General features: G+C 36.6%; 1 protein-coding gene across 1 annotated transcript; it reads right to left on the minus strand.

Moving 5' to 3' along the window:
* Positions 1-999: 999 nt before the first annotated feature.
* LOC138333383 (heme-binding protein 2-like) lies at positions 1,000-7,722 on the minus strand. The gene is made up of 5 exons (XM_069281728.1): positions 7,565-7,722; positions 4,938-5,077; positions 3,251-3,383; positions 1,766-1,937; positions 1,000-1,367 (listed from the first exon to the last, which is right to left on the minus strand). Exons 2-5 carry the CDS (start codon positions 5,073-5,075, stop codon positions 1,184-1,186), a joined length of 627 nt encoding a protein of 208 aa, XP_069137829.1. The 5' UTR covers positions 5,076-5,077; positions 7,565-7,722; the 3' UTR covers positions 1,000-1,183.
* Positions 7,723-18,148: the final 10,426 nt, after the last annotated feature.

The following is an 18,148-nucleotide window of genomic DNA, read 5'->3' on the forward strand; positions in this document are numbered from 1 at the left end:
ATTCATCCAAGACCTCATTGCATACAAAGTTTCATCAACATCAGTTCATATTTACTTCAGCTTCTGTGTTAAATACAGGAGGGAAAAAATTGATACACCATGTATTAAAGTCCCTCATAGCTATTATGTTGGCTCTTAAATGACAAATTACTATTAGATGTCAGGTGACCGTTAAGGCCCATGGGCCTCTTGTTCTAATAACATTTCACATCTATGAACAATTAGGATTATATATGGACGGCCAAATACATGCATCACACTTTACAGTATTTTCTGTGTCGTATTAAGACTTTCTTAAACAATTATGGTGATGTTACAAGAATTCAATTTACATTTGGCTAAGCAAAAATTTATATTTCAGATTGGCCTCTTGTTCTAATAACATTTCACATCTATGAACAATTAGGATTATATATGGACGGCCAAATACATGCATCACACTTTACAGTATTTTCTGTGTCGTATTAAGACTTTCTTAAACAATTATGGTGATGTTACAAGAATTCAATTTACATTTGGCTAAGCAAAAATTTATATTTCAGATTGTTTCATGATCCTGATAACAGGTGTTTGCTTGAATTTGATTCGTAAATATAATCCAACTGATTAATGAAGAGAAATACAAATAAGTCAACTTCATAACAAGCTGCACATATACACATGCAGCAGTCGAATTATGATGTTTACCTTGATTTAGGATTTCCGACTTATCACAACAAGTTCACCGTTGTATCCCACGTGCTTTGTCCTTGAACTATATGAAGTCACATTAACGGACTTATTAAATAACTAAGCCAATTGTGTGTTATACATATACATTAAGCGTAGAGATGGACTGATGACATTCCATAATGTCATACATAATGTAACTACAATGAAGGGTACAGTGGTTTACCAATGAATTCATAAGGAGTTTATACTACATTTTATAGTATGACTTCAACACGAAACCGTTCAAACAAGTGGTTATCCTGGCACTGAAATTGAAAACAGAACAGATTTTGAAGCTTCATTAACAACTGTATTTGACTCTGCTTCTCTGAATCATAACATAATTTCATAGGTTCAAGACATTCGCGATACCATTTCCTACAAAGGAAATCGTTTCATATGCATCATCAATATAGCATCCGTCTTCAGAACATATTGGAGGAAACTAAACGTTCCGAGTTCTACCAGAATATTACACAGGCGGGAAAGCTTCCAACCACACCTCGTTCCGTCGGTTCTGTTTAACCCATGGTGGATTGTAGCCAGCAAAGAAAGCTCTGTCATGGTTGAACACCAAGTTGTCCTCTCCCAGACTATTTTTAAGGTTTAGGAGTTGAACTTCCTTTTCCGTGTAATTTGGTTTGCCACCGTACATCCTGTGGAATCGAAATATGTTATTGAATGCCACGAAGTTTGACTAAATACCATACGATGCAACGATTATTCATATATGATCAAATTTATGGGGAGGCCGTGTTTATATGACCCCAGCTGGAAATAGTATTATAATGTATCAAACAAAGGTTTTGTGCTAATGTGAACAGGGTTTAAATTACCAGCTTGAACGAAAGTAATATTTTAGGTACCAGGATAAGAACAAGTCATTGTCATTTTGCTCAAACGTCAAACTTGATGTCAACACTTTGTAGGAATTGATTTCATAGCGTCTACGATCGATGCCTAATCCATAATTTCCATAATACTAGATGTGTGAATTAAAACCAGTGATAAACTATCAAAGTTTAATAAGTAGGACTTTTTTATGTTAACTTACCTGACATAAACCATAAAAGCTGGTATGCTGATTTTATCAACATTAGATCCGATGGTTGGCTCTGGAGCGTTCGTATCAGCTAGAAAGAAGTATTTTGTGTATGTTATCATCCCGTTTGTATCTTTATTGTTTCTCTCCGTCAGTACTGGGGTTGTCATTTCCAGTCGTTGACCTATGTGAAATAACGAGGTAGGGAAAATGAAACGCAAAGAAAATAAAAAGGGAAAATGACCAAACTTGTCAGAGAGCTAAATGTTTTAAAAAGGTAGGTTAAAAAAGATATCCGTTTTTATTGACGTATACAACTTTTTAAATTGTAAAACAGTTTGTTCAGTTCAGACGAATAACATGTATATCATAAACAAAATGGACACTATCACTAATATGTCTATTTGGTGATAATAACCGTCCTCACAGTCAGACGTGACTCCTTATCCACAGAATACCACCTCTAGGTCGCGAGTTGAAATCTCAAGTGGGGCAGTTGCCAGGTAATGACCACTGGTCGGTCGGTTTTTTCCGGGTATTCCTGTCTGCCTTTACCAACAAACCTGACACGTCCTTAAATGACCCTGGTTGTTATTAGGATATTAAAACTAATGTTGATTGACGGTACATTAATAGTCGTCTCTAGGCCATAAGCAATACCATTGGGGATACCTTTATGTACGGTATGATTGTATTATTAGTTTTCCGATTGATGAGTCCATGGTTCATTATACTTTAAAAACATTCTTATACTATATTTGGTTTTTTGACTCATTTGTCGATACGCGTATTTGAATACTGTCCTCCAAGCCTGACTTGTACTGCAGATTAGTGATGATCACAGATTTCTCTTTGATGTCAACATGAATTATATCTTTCCTATAAATTCACCTGGAATAGGTAGTCAAGATATTGTAGATAAACAAGGATAACGGATTATCAATTAATATACAGTAATCAAACCAGCTGCCGGTAAGATATGCATTGTATCTAGCAACTAATCTAGGAATATTGCGTTTTAGCTCCGATGGAATAAGATGCCCAGATATAAGACGTTTGTCCCTGATGATGCTGTGGTGTAGACTATGATGTTGACAACCGACCGACTTCCATTGTTTGAAAAAAAAAGCAGTTAATGTAAAATGTGCCTTTTTCTCCGAACATAAATCAAAAGTATTGTTATTTCCTATCCTAGCTAAGAAGATTTTCCAGCAGTCTGATATCCTCCATAAACAGAGTAAGCTAACTAGAAGGAGTTTCTACACGCAGTGCAGCCACAGTGGTGCCTGAAGTTCCTTTGATGGATAATCTAGTGAAAGGATATTCATACTTTAGAAACACGAAGTAACATAATATATTTCTTTTAAAGCCAATAATAAAGTTTATTACTAGTTTTTCATCGGCCCTAATGGATGATACAAGATGTCTTCTGTAAGATAATAATTATGGTCAGGAATATGTAGACCTACTGTTTATATACCATCGATTATAACTTACCACCGGCATTTTCGCCCAGAATATAGTTCCTTAGGCGGAAGTACATTGCTCTACTAACGTCCTTTGTATAATTGGTCACCGTTACATGCGTAGCAATCCAGGACGCAGCATGATAATGGCGGAGTTCATAGCCCTAAAAGGGAAAGGCAGTTTGATTGCAAACATCAAAATAAGTTTTGTGACCGGCTAACGTTACATAATGTGCGATACAAACGGTTTCTAAGCGATACCAATCGTGGTTGATGTATGATAAGTAATCAATGTATTATCGGCTGATATGAAATATATGGAATGATTTTAATATGTTCAAATAATGCTCACAATATCTGTACGTTAATCGTATATTTTTTATAATAAATGCATTAATTACTGGGATACCGAAATATATCAAAAACAGTCATTCACCTTTCGGTGACTGTTTATAGTTTGCTCGGATGCTGTAGAAGACGCTCAAATATTGATTTCAGTTGTCGATCTCGATCCATCGAAGAAAACTCTTGATTTGATTTTAGATATGCGTGATGATTATCCTGATCATAAATAGATGGAGCAAGTGTTTAGCTTTTGGAGTCGTTTGTTGACATACATTACATTAATTTGTACATTCTTTATAATCCATAGCTGTTAATAGGACGTTAATAAATCAAACAAACAAACAAACAAACTTTATATTGCATATATAATGTTCTTTACATTACGTATATGTAGCTACACATGTACTAGCGCAAACGTGTAAATTGTTCGTACCTCGTAAACCATCGCCGATGGAGCATAAATGATATTCATCATTTGAACAATAATTGATGTTTAATCGTGTATTTATATGCCTTATTAACACAAAAAATTATATATAATAATTTATTTCGCCTTTGGTGCATGCGCAATCAGTACTTTATTCCATATAGAATATAGTGTCACGGATTTTTTTCGGGATGCAATTAATTATTTTTCGTATTTTTAACTTGAAGAAAAACTAAAAACACCAACTTTTCAATGGTGGTAATGGTGTGAAGTAAGTAACTTTTGTAATTGAGGAAAAATACTAAATCGTCTGCTCCTGCTTTTGATAGTAAAAAAATTACCATTTGTCAGCGGTGGAGCATCTTCAAAGTCAGTATATTTTAGTTTGCTTTAATTCAAAGTTTACAAAATATCATGTAGACAAACTTTTGTCCTTACAGTTATGCCCACATGTATGTATACGTAGTTATATGTATTTTCCAAACATTTGTCATCGTTTATGTATGTATAGTTAAACACCAATAACTAATCAAATGCAAGCAATGTGTTATGTGAAATAAAACACGAATTAATAACCGGAGCTAGCTAATGATTTCGTTAAAGTAATCAATCCAATGTGCACTGTTCTATATGAACCACACAAATGTGCTGTCTGTCCAGCACATCGTGCAGTTGCGTGCACGACGTATGTGCTGTGTGTGCAAGCTGTTTTTGGTACGTTGTGCGATCACACAATTGTAGATGGTCATTTGAACATATGAATGATGCCTACTTTGTCAATATTGATATACAGACTAGGCATTGATTTTTTGAAGGCTTATTATCATGCCGAATATTGTGCTTATGGTTTAAAAAGGTCGATATTACATTTTGATAGAATGTCTGTCAAAAACCTTATGATTGTATAGAAAGCAAGCATTAAATACACACGTTTAGCCTATCTTACCTGATGAGTCGAAACAACGTCATACAAAGGGCATTTGATGCCATTGTATAAACATGGGCTCGTTTCTGGAATGGTAGCGGCGTCTGTTAAGAACACGAAACCAAACGCAATAGTACACCACAGATATAAGGACCCCATGTCTGTTAACAGAATAAATTAGATATGAAGAAATTAGTACATATAGAATAAAGAAATCTCAGTGGGATCTTGGTGACCATTAAAGAATGATCTATGTATGACAATTGAAAGAGGGATTTTTCCTGCTGTTCAAACTTCAAAACGACCAATATATTGTTGACCGATCGCTCCAAAAATGCAATATGTTCAATTAGTGCCTTAGGGAAAAGCGGCCATACGTTTTCTTCTGATCAGTCTTAAAATCATCATGACACTCATATATAGGGATCCATGCATGTAAAATTTGAGAAATATCCGTGGAGAACTTCTCGAGAAACAGCGGCAACAAGCATTGTTTACGGACAGACGACGGACGAAAGGTGAAAAGCCCACCAACAGATGATGGTGGGCTTAAATCAATACATAAACATACATATACATTTCGGAATTAAGGAACAAAGCTAAACAAAACATGGTTTATTTGAAAGTTAACTAATTTTAGGATTATTAATGTTATATTTCGTATCAGTATTACTCTAACAAACTTCTATACAACATACAATGTGTGAAAATGGATGGGATAAAAGCATCAACATTCTGATAAAAGGGAGATATATCATGCATTTTAAAAGTGATAACAAATCAACGTCGTGTTTAAACATTCCGGTAATATTGGGAACCCACAAACAGATCGGATAAATATATCATATTACAGATAGGAATATATTTGATTTGGTGTCTTATATTAACAAACAGGATCATGTAAGGACGACATTCCATGTATGTGGTGTCTTCCGTGTGTGAAATGCGAGGTGCTTGTTTCAGGAGTTTTCTGATATAAGTGAACTTCTTGCCGTTTGTGTAGTACCATATGAGAAGAAGCACATAGAAACAGCCCGGACACTTTGGCTTTGTTTAAACCTGTACTCGAGAAAAGGTATTATATACAGACTTAATTGATTAAAGTGAACAGTCGGGCAAGGATGGCTAAAGTCGGTAAAAATGGTGTGAATGTATCCAGTATAATTTCTAATGAAATGGAAAAATAAAATATCGTCAAAATCTGTCTTCGTACGAAGAAATTAATTTAAAGTATGGGAATTCTAAAACGTCCTCCCGGCTCACTATGTCCGTGGTTACATTTCCACACAGCCTCGCTTTCAATTCTTTCAACTTTTCTTTACTTTAATGGTCAGAATTGTGAAACTAAGCAGAACTTGACCGTCGTATTAACATGTGAGAACTTTGGGAGACCAATGAACGCATTTAGACTGGTTTTCTTTGCCCGACTATTCACTTTTTAATTTTTCTAAATACGAACTTTACAAAAGTCGGTAAATATGAAAGATTTGAAACTTAAAGATGCTCCACCGCTGTGGAAAGCATGTGCTATCGGTCTGGCGCTTGACCATATCGAAGAACACCGCATTGAAAAGGCAATCATCTGTTCCGACTCTCTTTCGGTTCTTCAGGCTTTGAAATCAAGAAACCCTAGAAACACATTAATCCAAAATCTTTTGATCCGAACATTTCGATTGTCTTCTAAAACTCAAATTACTTATCTCTGGATTCCCAGTCATGTGGGTATACAGGGGAATGGAAAGGCCGATAAAGCAGCTAAGACTGCTCTTCGCCTAACACGAACACATTTGAAACTACCTTACACCGACATCAAACCTTACATTTAGTCAGCCATTAAACACCATTGGCAACAGAGGTGGTCTACCGAAACAAACAATAAACTGTTTGTTTAAAATACAGCCTAAACTTAATCCTAATCTGTCCAGTCGGAGAGACCGCAGAATTGGAGACACATATTTGACACATTCCTATCTATTGAGAGGGGAGGATCCTCCTACATGCCATGCATGCGATTCTCCATTCTACATTGTGCATGAGTTTTCTCATGTGTTTTAGCCAAAACTAATTTTATCCTATGTAACTCTTTTTATTAAATCAACATTTTCAATTTTCTTTTAGTTTTTACTTGCCTTTTTCTTATCCTGATGTTTTAGATACAGTTTATATCCTAATACTAATGCCTGCCTTGTAGTTTGGCCCTAAATAACCTTAGTTGTCGATGGGGCGTAAAACTCAAAGAAAGAAACAAACCACTATGCAAGATAACACAACACGAATATATTGCAGTCTCCCAAATCACACATACGCACTTCATACACGTTACACATCGCATTAATGGGATGCCGTCCTTACATAACACTTGCTGTTAATTAATCAATCAAACACAATATTCTCGGTAATACTGTTATATTGTAAACATTATTACTAATATTATGAAGATGTGATATTCAAAATAGGTGTATCATATAATGTTATGCCACACGATTAAATTGCATATGACAGGAGTAGTACAATAATGTCGCCATCTCGTAACACTTATATCATAATACACTAACGAGATAAAGACAATAATTACTTTATAGATATTTCCACAGCAAAGAAGTACACATTACAACTGTAAGAAAATAATATACCTCATGCGCACTTACCGTACGTTCGAGTCTGTGTCAGATCGTTTAGTACAGAAGTACGCTAACATTCATTTATATAAACATAAGAGGCAGCCATGACCTTTTACCTTTAACCTATCGTTTTTTTTCATAGTATGACAGACATGATTAATCGTTACAGCCTTGTTTACAAAATATAGAGGCGTACTGTAAACAACAACTGTGTGTGTACAAGTACTTGAGAGAAAATGAGAGGTTTTTCCTATCTTCTTATAATTATCTAAGTACGTAATATGATAATCAAGTGCTGCAGTCGGTAACTTTCGTGAGTATTACATTTCCACGAACTGAAAACAATCAATCGGTCCCGGATCTGCTATGTAATCTTTCAAAGTTGGTGTTGGTTGTTGTTGGTCTATTATGCAACTCGAAGGTTACGCCTTTTATTTTGATGACTAATCTCGTTTATTAATTACTCAAAATCCCGGTGAAGAAGTGTTGAGAAGAAGTAGGATTTTAACAAAACATAGCAATGTTTCCTATTTAAGGCCCGCCTCATCTGCCTCTATTGGTCGGACTAGAATCATTATAAAAATACAATCTGATTAAAATACCGATCCTTATGATCACTACGTTGGATTGAACGCGTGGTTATAAGGATCTGTGTTGTTTTAATCAGATTATAAAAATATGACTGCCCTCCAAAGTTATGGTGTTTTCCCACTCAATGATTGCGAAAAAGTAGGATTTTTTAACAAAATTTCGGTAAACCTTTTGGGGCTCTCCCCAATTATATTTTATATTAAGATTTCAATGCAATCTGATTAACATACAGATTGAACGGAGTGGTGATAAGGATCTGTGTTTTAATCAGATTGGATTTCAATGTAATCCACTCTAGGGTCAGGATTTAAAAAAAAATCATCAAAATTCCCCTTTAGATCACCCCGCCTCTTCCCATGTTGATTGGACCAGGCTCTTGTATATGAAATATGATTGTCCTCTCCTAATGATATTTCACACTAAATTTGGTAGAGATCCACAGGAGGAGTGGGCGACAGACTAAACACGATGATCAAAAGCCATCCTTACCTAACAAGGCATAGAATACCATATTAACCTCATCAACCTCAAAATATTTTTACAGACAAAACAACAATTCGTACCTGCATTATTCATAAGAGGCATCACGTGGACAATAAGCATCCGGGAAGTCCATTTTGTCTGATATTTGAAAATTACTAAATGCATGACACAGCGAAACGGGATAAACATTTGTAATTCATTAGTTTACACACTGCTCAAGTGACTAAAAACCACACTGAATTTATTTAAATCATAATTATTCATATTGTGCATTGGGTTAAAAACGTGATTATGTTTATTATATAATTATCACCATCACACGCGCCTGTCATTGGTCATCTCTAACCTCTGTTGACTCCGATCGTCTGCATATGGTTTTCAGATTTTGGCTACTCAGAGCATTTTTATTTTTATATTGCATTTACAACATGTATTATAGGTACTTTATTTACGAGAAACTACTTTTTGTTTGGTTAATTTAGTAGTGTCATCGTCCTATTGATGCTAAGGTCTCGATTAAGGACGGTCTATACTTTGTGTAATGTGTGAATATATTTGTTTGTTTGATTACTTAACGTCCTATTAACAGCCATGGTCATGTAAGGACGGCCTCCCATGTATGCAGTGTGTTACGTTTATGTTGTGGGATACTACGGTTTATTCATGTTGTGTCTTCTTGTATTGTGGAACTGTTGCCCATTTTTATAGTGCTATATCACTGAAGCATGCCGACGAAGATACCAAACAACATACCCCAACCGGTTACATTATACTGACAACGGGCAAACCAGTCGTCCTACTCCCAATCTGATCAAAACACAAATCCTTATAACCACTCCATTCAATACAGGTAGTGATAAGGATCTGTATTTTAATCAGATTGGGCATAATGTTTTAGGTCACTCGTCTCAATGGACCTATTCTAATTATGCGTCGTGTGTTCGTAAATAATTTACATTTTCGACTTCTCAAAAACCGCTGAAGCAATTGCAATAAAATTTGCAAAAACCTTCTAAGGCATAAGGCCAATCAAAATTGTGAATTATATGACCCTCCCCCCTCAAATGGGCTGGGATGGGAGGGCAAAAGGCTGAAATTGACTAAAATTGCAAAAATCGTCTTCTCCACTCACGGTTGTGGTAGAATCAAAAACTCTTCATAGATAGAAAGGTCTCAAGGCCCTCTACAAAATGTGAATTATATGACGCTTGGGTCTCAGGTTTTTCCCAGGGGAAGGGGTTAAGTTTACTATAGTTTATATATTGAAAATAAATTTTGGAGCATTATTTGGTCATTTATAATAGAAAATTACTCAAATGTTGTCAAATTTATCCCTATGAAATGGCCATTGAATCATATTTAAAAAAATCAATGACCGAATCCAAGGGGCCTCAGGGGCGGGGCCAAAAGGTCTATAGGCTAAAACTTCAAAAATCTTCTTCTGAAGTTCTGGAACTGGAAGAATCAAAAACTCTTCATATATGAAAAGGTCTTAAGGTCCTTTACAAATATTGTGAATTATATGACCCTGGGGTCTCATGTATCCCCCTGGGGAGGCGGTAGAATCAAATACTCTTCATAGATGGAAAGATGTTAAGGTCCTTTACAACAATTGTAAATTATATGACCCTCGGGTCACATGTTTCGCCCTAGGGAGGGGGTCTAATTTACTATAGTTTAAGGTTAGAATTTTTAGCCCGAGATAGCATTTTATCGTCATATCCATATTTGTCCTACCCCGACCCCCAGGTGCCTTAGGGGCGGGGCCAAAAGGGGTCAAATAGGCTAAAACTTCAAAAGTCTTCATCTGAATTCACAGGTTTCATGGAACCAGATACTCTTTAGATTCGAAGGTCTTGCGGCCCTTTACAAAAATGTGTGAATTTCATGGCCCTTGGATATCAGATTTTCCCCTGGGGAAGGAGTCAAATTTACCATAGTTTATATAGGAAAACACATTTATGAACATAATTTGCTTTGTTTTAATATGAAATGAGTCACTGGGTTATAAGTATTCATCTGAAATAGCGTTTTATCCATATTAGTCCTGCCTGACCCTCAGAGACCTTTTTGTTTGTTTGTTTGATTAATTAACGTCCAATTAACAGCTATGGTCAGAGACCAGAGAGGCGGTACCAAAATGGCTCAAAATGGCTTAAATTTCTAAAATCCTCTTAATTCACAGGTTTGATGGAACCAATTAATCTTCATAGAATAAACGTGAAATTTATAAAATCAATGACACTGACCGACTTCTAGTTTGGTTTTGTTGTTTAACGTTGGCAAAGCAAATTGGAATTTTAAACATAAGGTTTGATAACAAAATACACTAATTATCAAAATGAAAATTCTAATGCGATGGTTCAACTTTAAAGTTTATTCTAATTCGTAAATACTTACATATTTGAACCAACTTTGCAATGCTCTTTCTGTAGCAGCACTCAGGTGACCGTCAAGGCCTCTTGGGCCTCTTGTCAGAAGCATTTAAAAAATAAATCAAATTGAAAACACGGGTGTTGTGTGAATTATTTTAAAGAAATCTAGTTTAAATGTAGTATTGAGAGTATGTAGAAAAGAGATGTTGTGATTCACTTGTGCTTCTGAAAGCAGTTACACAAGAACAAATCTTTTGGTTAACATCCTTATAGCATACCCCGGTATCGCTAATTTGTAACGTATATTGCAGAATAATTGAGCATTTTTTTTTCTGTTTTAGTGAAATGCTGTATTTAACTCTTTTTAGCAGATCGGTTCAGTTACATAGGATCAATACTTCAAATAAAATAGAAACTGCTAATGACACGACATTCACTTGTCCGCCTCAGTGCTTCATAATGTTTCTGAATCATCGTTATCAACTTGTCTAGTAGATAGGTCTCTGTATATGGTGGCAATAACACTGTCGGCAATTATTTAGATGTTGAAGACGAATAAAAGCAACTTGGGATACAGCAAATTATTTAAGTGTGTAATCAATTTACAATCACAATCAGTTTTCGTGTACTTGCTTAATCAAAGTTTGCCATAAAAATTAGAGAGAACGAAATCTACTGCAAAACCATACCTGGAATCGACTATCTATGTTAAAACATTTAACCCATATCAAGTTTGTTCAATCACGATTTTAAAGAAAAGGACAGTCATGCTATGAAATCAGCGGTCTAGTGCATACGAACTGCATGACTCAAACCAACATATAAGTACTTAGAGACTGTAGGGATGTACTTCTAACTCGGATGTTCATATCCTGAATCGTATTCTGTTCGTTCGTGAATCTTATTCAACTGCATCAATCTACGTACTCATAGCCTCGTGTTAAGACTAGAATAAGTTTGGTACCACTTGTGATATAATGCATTGGTCGTCTATCTCTACGTTTAAAACGGTGGATATGTCGATTGCCACTTCTATAATACTGTATCAGATGCATATATATTATCATGCTGTGATCAATGCAATTTTCGATGGTTTTGTCAGTGAATAAAATAATTTACATTGATTAATTCACGTTTTGATAAATATAAAACAATCTTTTTTGCTGTGAAGTATATCTTCTGAAAACAATTTATCTGTGAATATTATTTGATATTGTCAACTCAGAATTAACTGCTTTCTGTATGTCTCTACTCTCTAAAGAGAAGAAGAAAGCATAAATTATTCTGCTGCTGCGATCAATTGCCACAATCCAACAATTTGAATATTATACCTCGATTGCATGCCGAATAAAATTGTTTGGTACAATCGTAGGCCGATAGTTTAAAGGAAAACATTTAAGATGTGTTAGGTATCATTTTCCTTTTTTGTATTGTCAATCCGGCAGTATCGGACTGTGGTGAACGCCCTACCTGCAAGGCAATGTACATTATTTAGGTGTATTTAGGTACATTTATATAGGTTTCATTTAATGATATAAATCTATCAAAGTATGTTGTATATAGAATATCGGATTAGAGAAATTTTGTAACAGAGTAGTAGCAATTATCCATATCAGAAAAATCATTTCATATTCTGTAGTATTTAGTCTTTGAATAGTGAGTATTGAATTTATAACCTAGAGCCTGCTATGTATTTGTAGTTTACCAGGGGACACAACCCGTACAATATACAGAAACATATAGTTCACAGGTATGCAGTGTGTATTGCGAGATGCGTGTTGTGGGAGCCTGCGGTATGTTCGTGTGGTGTTTTCTTGTATAGTAGAACTGTTGCCCTTTTTATAGTGTCATTGAAGCATGCCGCCGAAGACATCAAGTAACACCATCCCACCCGGTCATATTATACTGACAACGGGCGAACCAGTCGTCCCTTTCCCTATATGCCGAGCTCTAAGCAGGAGCAGAAACTACCACTTTCATAGACTAGCTTACCGTAAGTTTTCATAACTACTGAAAGCTGCAAAGGCACCTGTCAGTATTTAAACAAGCTACATTTATTTTACGCTTTCTATATATTATTAAAATGTACTTGACATATTTTTTGTTATTGTTATCCGTTACGTAACTTTATATTAATTAATATGCATATTGATATATGAGTATTTTACATTATTTATACGAGTCTAAAAATTAATATCCTGCTGCAATACACTTCTTAATGTATTGAGATTTCAAGCGTTTTTCGATTATTTAACTCGTAGAGGTAAGAAATGTATACAATTCGTAGTTGTTTGTGTGGAAAAAAAAACATATTATATTTTTTCTCCTCTGAACCTATTGTACTTTGAGTGATATTCTGTATGACGTTATATATACATACATGTAGCTATATAGATTATTTGTTTAGAACAAGGAACAATGGAGGAGTGTTTAGAGCAAGACACAATCTAAATACCTACTCTAGGTTTATTTGACACCAACCTCTATCAAATGATGGAGTTGAAAGGAGGCAACTGAAATTGGAAGATACTGCCGGATTACCAATTGGGCATGTACCCAGAGGATTGGGTCACTGTTTTTGAACAATGATTGACCAATATGTGTGCAGTTACAATCGGCGATCAAGTACCAAGTTTCCCACTTTGGCCAGCCCAACAGGAGGTTGGCGGAGTTGTCATTATACCCTGTCACTATTATATTTTTCATACTGACAAAGCACTTTCGTGTTATAAGCAGTTTTTATTTGATTTGAACACTGGCGACTGAAGGATTGATTACAAATAACTGTTAACCTATCAGCCATAAACGGTAATTGTTTTCAGATTCAATAAATAGAGATACGAAATAGTGTATTCAAATTTAAGAATAGATAGATAGATTATTTATTTGTTCAAAATAATTTATGCAGCATAATTTCATTAGTTTTAATGTTCCGCAACTAATAAAATATCAATTGTCATTTTATATTGTGTCTAGCTATCTATGGCAGCACAACTTGGTGTTGTCAAGCATTCCTAGTCAGTTGTTAAAACGTATATAGTTAATGCATACCTTTGACATATAGTTACAATAAAATAATGTTTTCTTTTTCGAAAACTAATTCAAACAAGAGGCCCATGGGCCTTAACGGTCATCTGATTACCTTGGCAATAATCATATAGGAAATTAATTAGATATCGTGTAATGGTAGCCATCTTCGATTTGGGATCAACCAGAGATGTAACAACACTTTGTCAGGGCCATATCAGGATCATTTCATGCAAGTTTTAACCAAATCGCACCGGTAGAACTTGAGAAAAAGTTCAAAATGTATTTTCAAGATGGCGGCTGTGGCGGCCATCTTGGATTTCGGATCGACCCGAAAAATAAGAACACTTTGTCGGGACCATGTCAGGATCATTTCATGCAAGTTTCAGCCAAATCGCACCGGTAGAACTTGAGAAGAAGTTCAAAATGTGTTTTCAAGATGGGGGCTGTGGCGGCCATCTTGGATTTTGGATCGACCTGAAAAATAAGAACACTTTGTCGGGACCATGTCAGGATCATTTCATGCAAGTTTCAGCCAAATCACACCGGTAGAACTTGAGAAGTTCAAAATGTGTTTTCAAGATGGCGGCTGTGGCGGCCATCTTGGATTTCGGATCGACCCGAAAAATAAGAACACTTCGTCGGGACCATGTCAGGATCATTTCATGCAAGTTTCAGCCAAAGCACACCGGTAGAACTTGAGAAGTTCAAAATGTATTTTCAAGATGGCTGCTGTGGCGGCTATCTTGGATTTCGGATCGACCCGAAAAATAAGAACACTTTGTCGAGACTATGTCAGGATTATTTCATGCAAATTTCAGCCAAATCCCACCGGTAGAACTTGAGAAGAAGTTCAAAATGTGTTTTCAAGATGGCGGCTGTGGCGGCCATCTTGGATTTCGGATCGACCCGAAAAATAAAAAAAACTTTGTCGAGACTATGTCAGGATCATTTCATGCAAGTTTCAGCCAAATCGCACCGGTAGAACTTGAGAAGAAGTTCAAAATGTGTTTTCAAGATGGCGGCTGTGGCGGCCATCTTAGATTTCGGATCAACCCGAAAAATAAGAACACTTTGTCTGGACCATGTCAGGATCATTTCATGCAAGTTTCAGCCAAATCACACCGGTAGAACTTGAGAAGAAGTTCAAAATGTGTTTTCAAGATGGCGGCTGTGGCGGCCATCTTGGATTTCGGATCGACCCGAAAAATAAGAACACTTCGTCGGGACCATGTCAGGATCATTTCATGCAAGTTTCAGCCAAAGCACACCGGTAGAACTTGAGAAGTTCAAAATGTATTTTCAAGATGGCTGCTGTGGCGGCTATCTTGGATTTCGGATCGACCCGAAAAATAAGAACACTTTGTCGAGACTATGTCAGGATTATTTCATGCAAATTTCAGCCAAATCCCACCGGTAGAACTTGAGAAGAAGTTCAAAATGTGTTTTCAAGATGGCGGCTGTGGCGGCCATCTTGGATTTCGGATCGACCCGAAAAATAAAAACACTTTGTCGAGACTATGTCAGGATCATTTCATGCAAGTTTCAGTCAAATCCCACCGGTAGAACTTGAGAAGAAGTTCCAAATGTGTTTTCAAGATGGCGGCTGTGGCGGCCATCTTGGAATTCGGATCGACCCGAAAAATAAGAACACTTTGTCGGGACCATGTCAGGATCATTTCATGCAAGTTTCAGTCAAATCGCATCTGTAGAACTTGAGAAGAAGTTCAAAATGTGTTTTCAAGATGGCGGCTGTGGCGGCCATCTTGGATTTCGGATCGACCCGAAAAATAAGAACACTTTGTCGGGACCATGTCAGGATCATTTCATGCAAGTTTCAGCCAAATCGCACCGGTAGAACTTGAGAAGAAGTTCAAAATGTGTTTTCAAGATGGCGGCTGTGGCGGCCATCTTGGATTTCGGATCAACCCGAAAAATAAGAACACTTTGTCGGGACCATGTCAGGATCATTTCATGCAAGTTTCAGCCAAATCGCACCGGTAGAACTTGAGAAGAAGTTCAAAATGTGTTTTCAAGATGGCGGCTGTAACGGCCGTCTTGGATTTCGGATCGACCCGAAAAATAAGAACACTTTGTCGGGACCATGTCAGGATCATTTCATGCAAGTTTAAGCCAAATCGCACCGGTAGAACTTGAGAAGAAGTTCAAAATGTATTTTCAAGATGGCTGCTGTGGCGGCTATCTTGGATTTCGGATCGACCCGAAAAATAAGAACACTTTGTCGGGACCATCTCAGGATCATTTCAGGTAAGTTTCAGCTCAATCCCACTGGTCAAACTTGAGAAGAAGATTGAAATGTGAAAAGTTTACGGACGGCGAACGGCGGACGGCGCACGACGACGGACGAAGCATGATGGCTCCTAAAAATATCAACAATCAATCTGATTAAATACAGATCCTTATAACCACTCCGTTCAATAGGGGAACATAGTGATAATAAGAATCTGTATTTCAATCAGATTGGTCAACATTCCACTTCTTTTTCTTTACCGCTGGTCGGAATTTTAACAAAATTTGACTGGTAGCATCTTTATTAGCTACTGACTGTACTCCTCTAAACCTAAGCCTGGAATAGCACGCATAATGCAAGTGTAGCTTCCTTATAGGGCGGGGTTTCAAAATAGTACAAATGATGGGAATGACCCCCGGGGGCCAGATGGACCACAGGACCATGTAGGCTATATGAAAAAATAGCCAGAAATATATATATAATAACACAAGGGATTCATCGATCGCTTGCCAGAAATCTGACCTATATTTTTGTAACTCGGTATTTTCATATTTAATCGTCACCTATCTACGTATGTATAACACCTATATCTTCATAAAGGTTCAAGCTTTTCATCCAGTGTTCACAGAAACTATGCATAGCCCTGTGGATGGACTGGACCAAAAGGGTTTATATGGCTATTATCATATAATCAACTTCTCTAAAACGAAGCATTAGATAGCATTCACAATGCAATGATAACATCCTTATAGGGTGGTGATTCAAAATTGTTCAAATGATGGGGCAACTAGACCCCTAGGGGTAGCTCACATGGAATCTGAGACGATTATCAAAATCCAAGATGGCGGCCTTTCACCATCTTGTTCACCTAAAATGCAATATGCAACATGTAATGATGGTGGGCTAAAAATCAGTGTTTGTAGTTTTCGATATATTTCAGAAGAGTTTTTTTTTTCACTTTGTGAATATCGATTCACATTTTCAAGAGACACGGAACTATTCGCTTTATTTCTATCTGTAAAAACCATGAAGCCTTTGACATTTGACACCTTTGTCAATACTGTCGTACTGCTTTATTAGTATTGACCCATGTTCAAGCAATTACATCTGTTCGAACTCGGATGTAGGGTTTTTTCTGTTGATAGAGATTCGGGCATGCCAGGAAATGGAACGAGTTTTATGGAACCTACAACTCAAACGGTTTGACATATGAAGCCATAATTATGACAAGAGGCCCATGGGCCTTAACGGTCATCTGATTATTTGCACAATACAACGTAGTCGTTTAAAATTTTTAGCATATTTGACCTCTGTGACCTTCAATGAAGATAAAAGTCATTCATTTGAACAAACTTGGTAGCCCTTTATCCCAGCATGTCACAGGCCCAATGTCAGGTCTCTAGGCCTCCTAGTTATTCTCAAGAAGTCATTTAAAGATTTTAACCAATTTGACTCCTGTGACCTTGAATGAAGGTCAAGGTCATTCATTTGAACAAACTGGTAGCACTTCATCCAAGAAAGCAGCAGGCCCAATATGAGTATCCTGGGCCTTTCGGTTCTTGAGAAGAAGTCGTTTAAAATTTTTTACCTTTTTGACCCCTGTGACCTTGAATGCAGACCAAGGTCATTCATTTGATCAAACTTGATAGCCTTTCATCCAAGCATGTTACGGGCCCAATATCAGGTCTCCAGGCCTCTTAGTTATTCACAAGAAGTTGTTTCAAGGATTTTTAGCCTATTTGACCCCTGTGACCTTGAATGTAGGTCAAGGTCATTCACTTGAACAAACTTGGTAGCTCTTCATCCCAGCATGCTACAGGCCAAATATCAGTACCCTGGGCCTTTTGGTTCTTGATAAGAAGTCGTTTAAAGATTTTAGCCTTT

Source organism: Argopecten irradians, chromosome 10, assembly GCF_041381155.1.
Source record: "Argopecten irradians isolate NY chromosome 10, Ai_NY, whole genome shotgun sequence".
Taxonomy (NCBI): domain Eukaryota; kingdom Metazoa; phylum Mollusca; class Bivalvia; order Pectinida; family Pectinidae; genus Argopecten; species Argopecten irradians.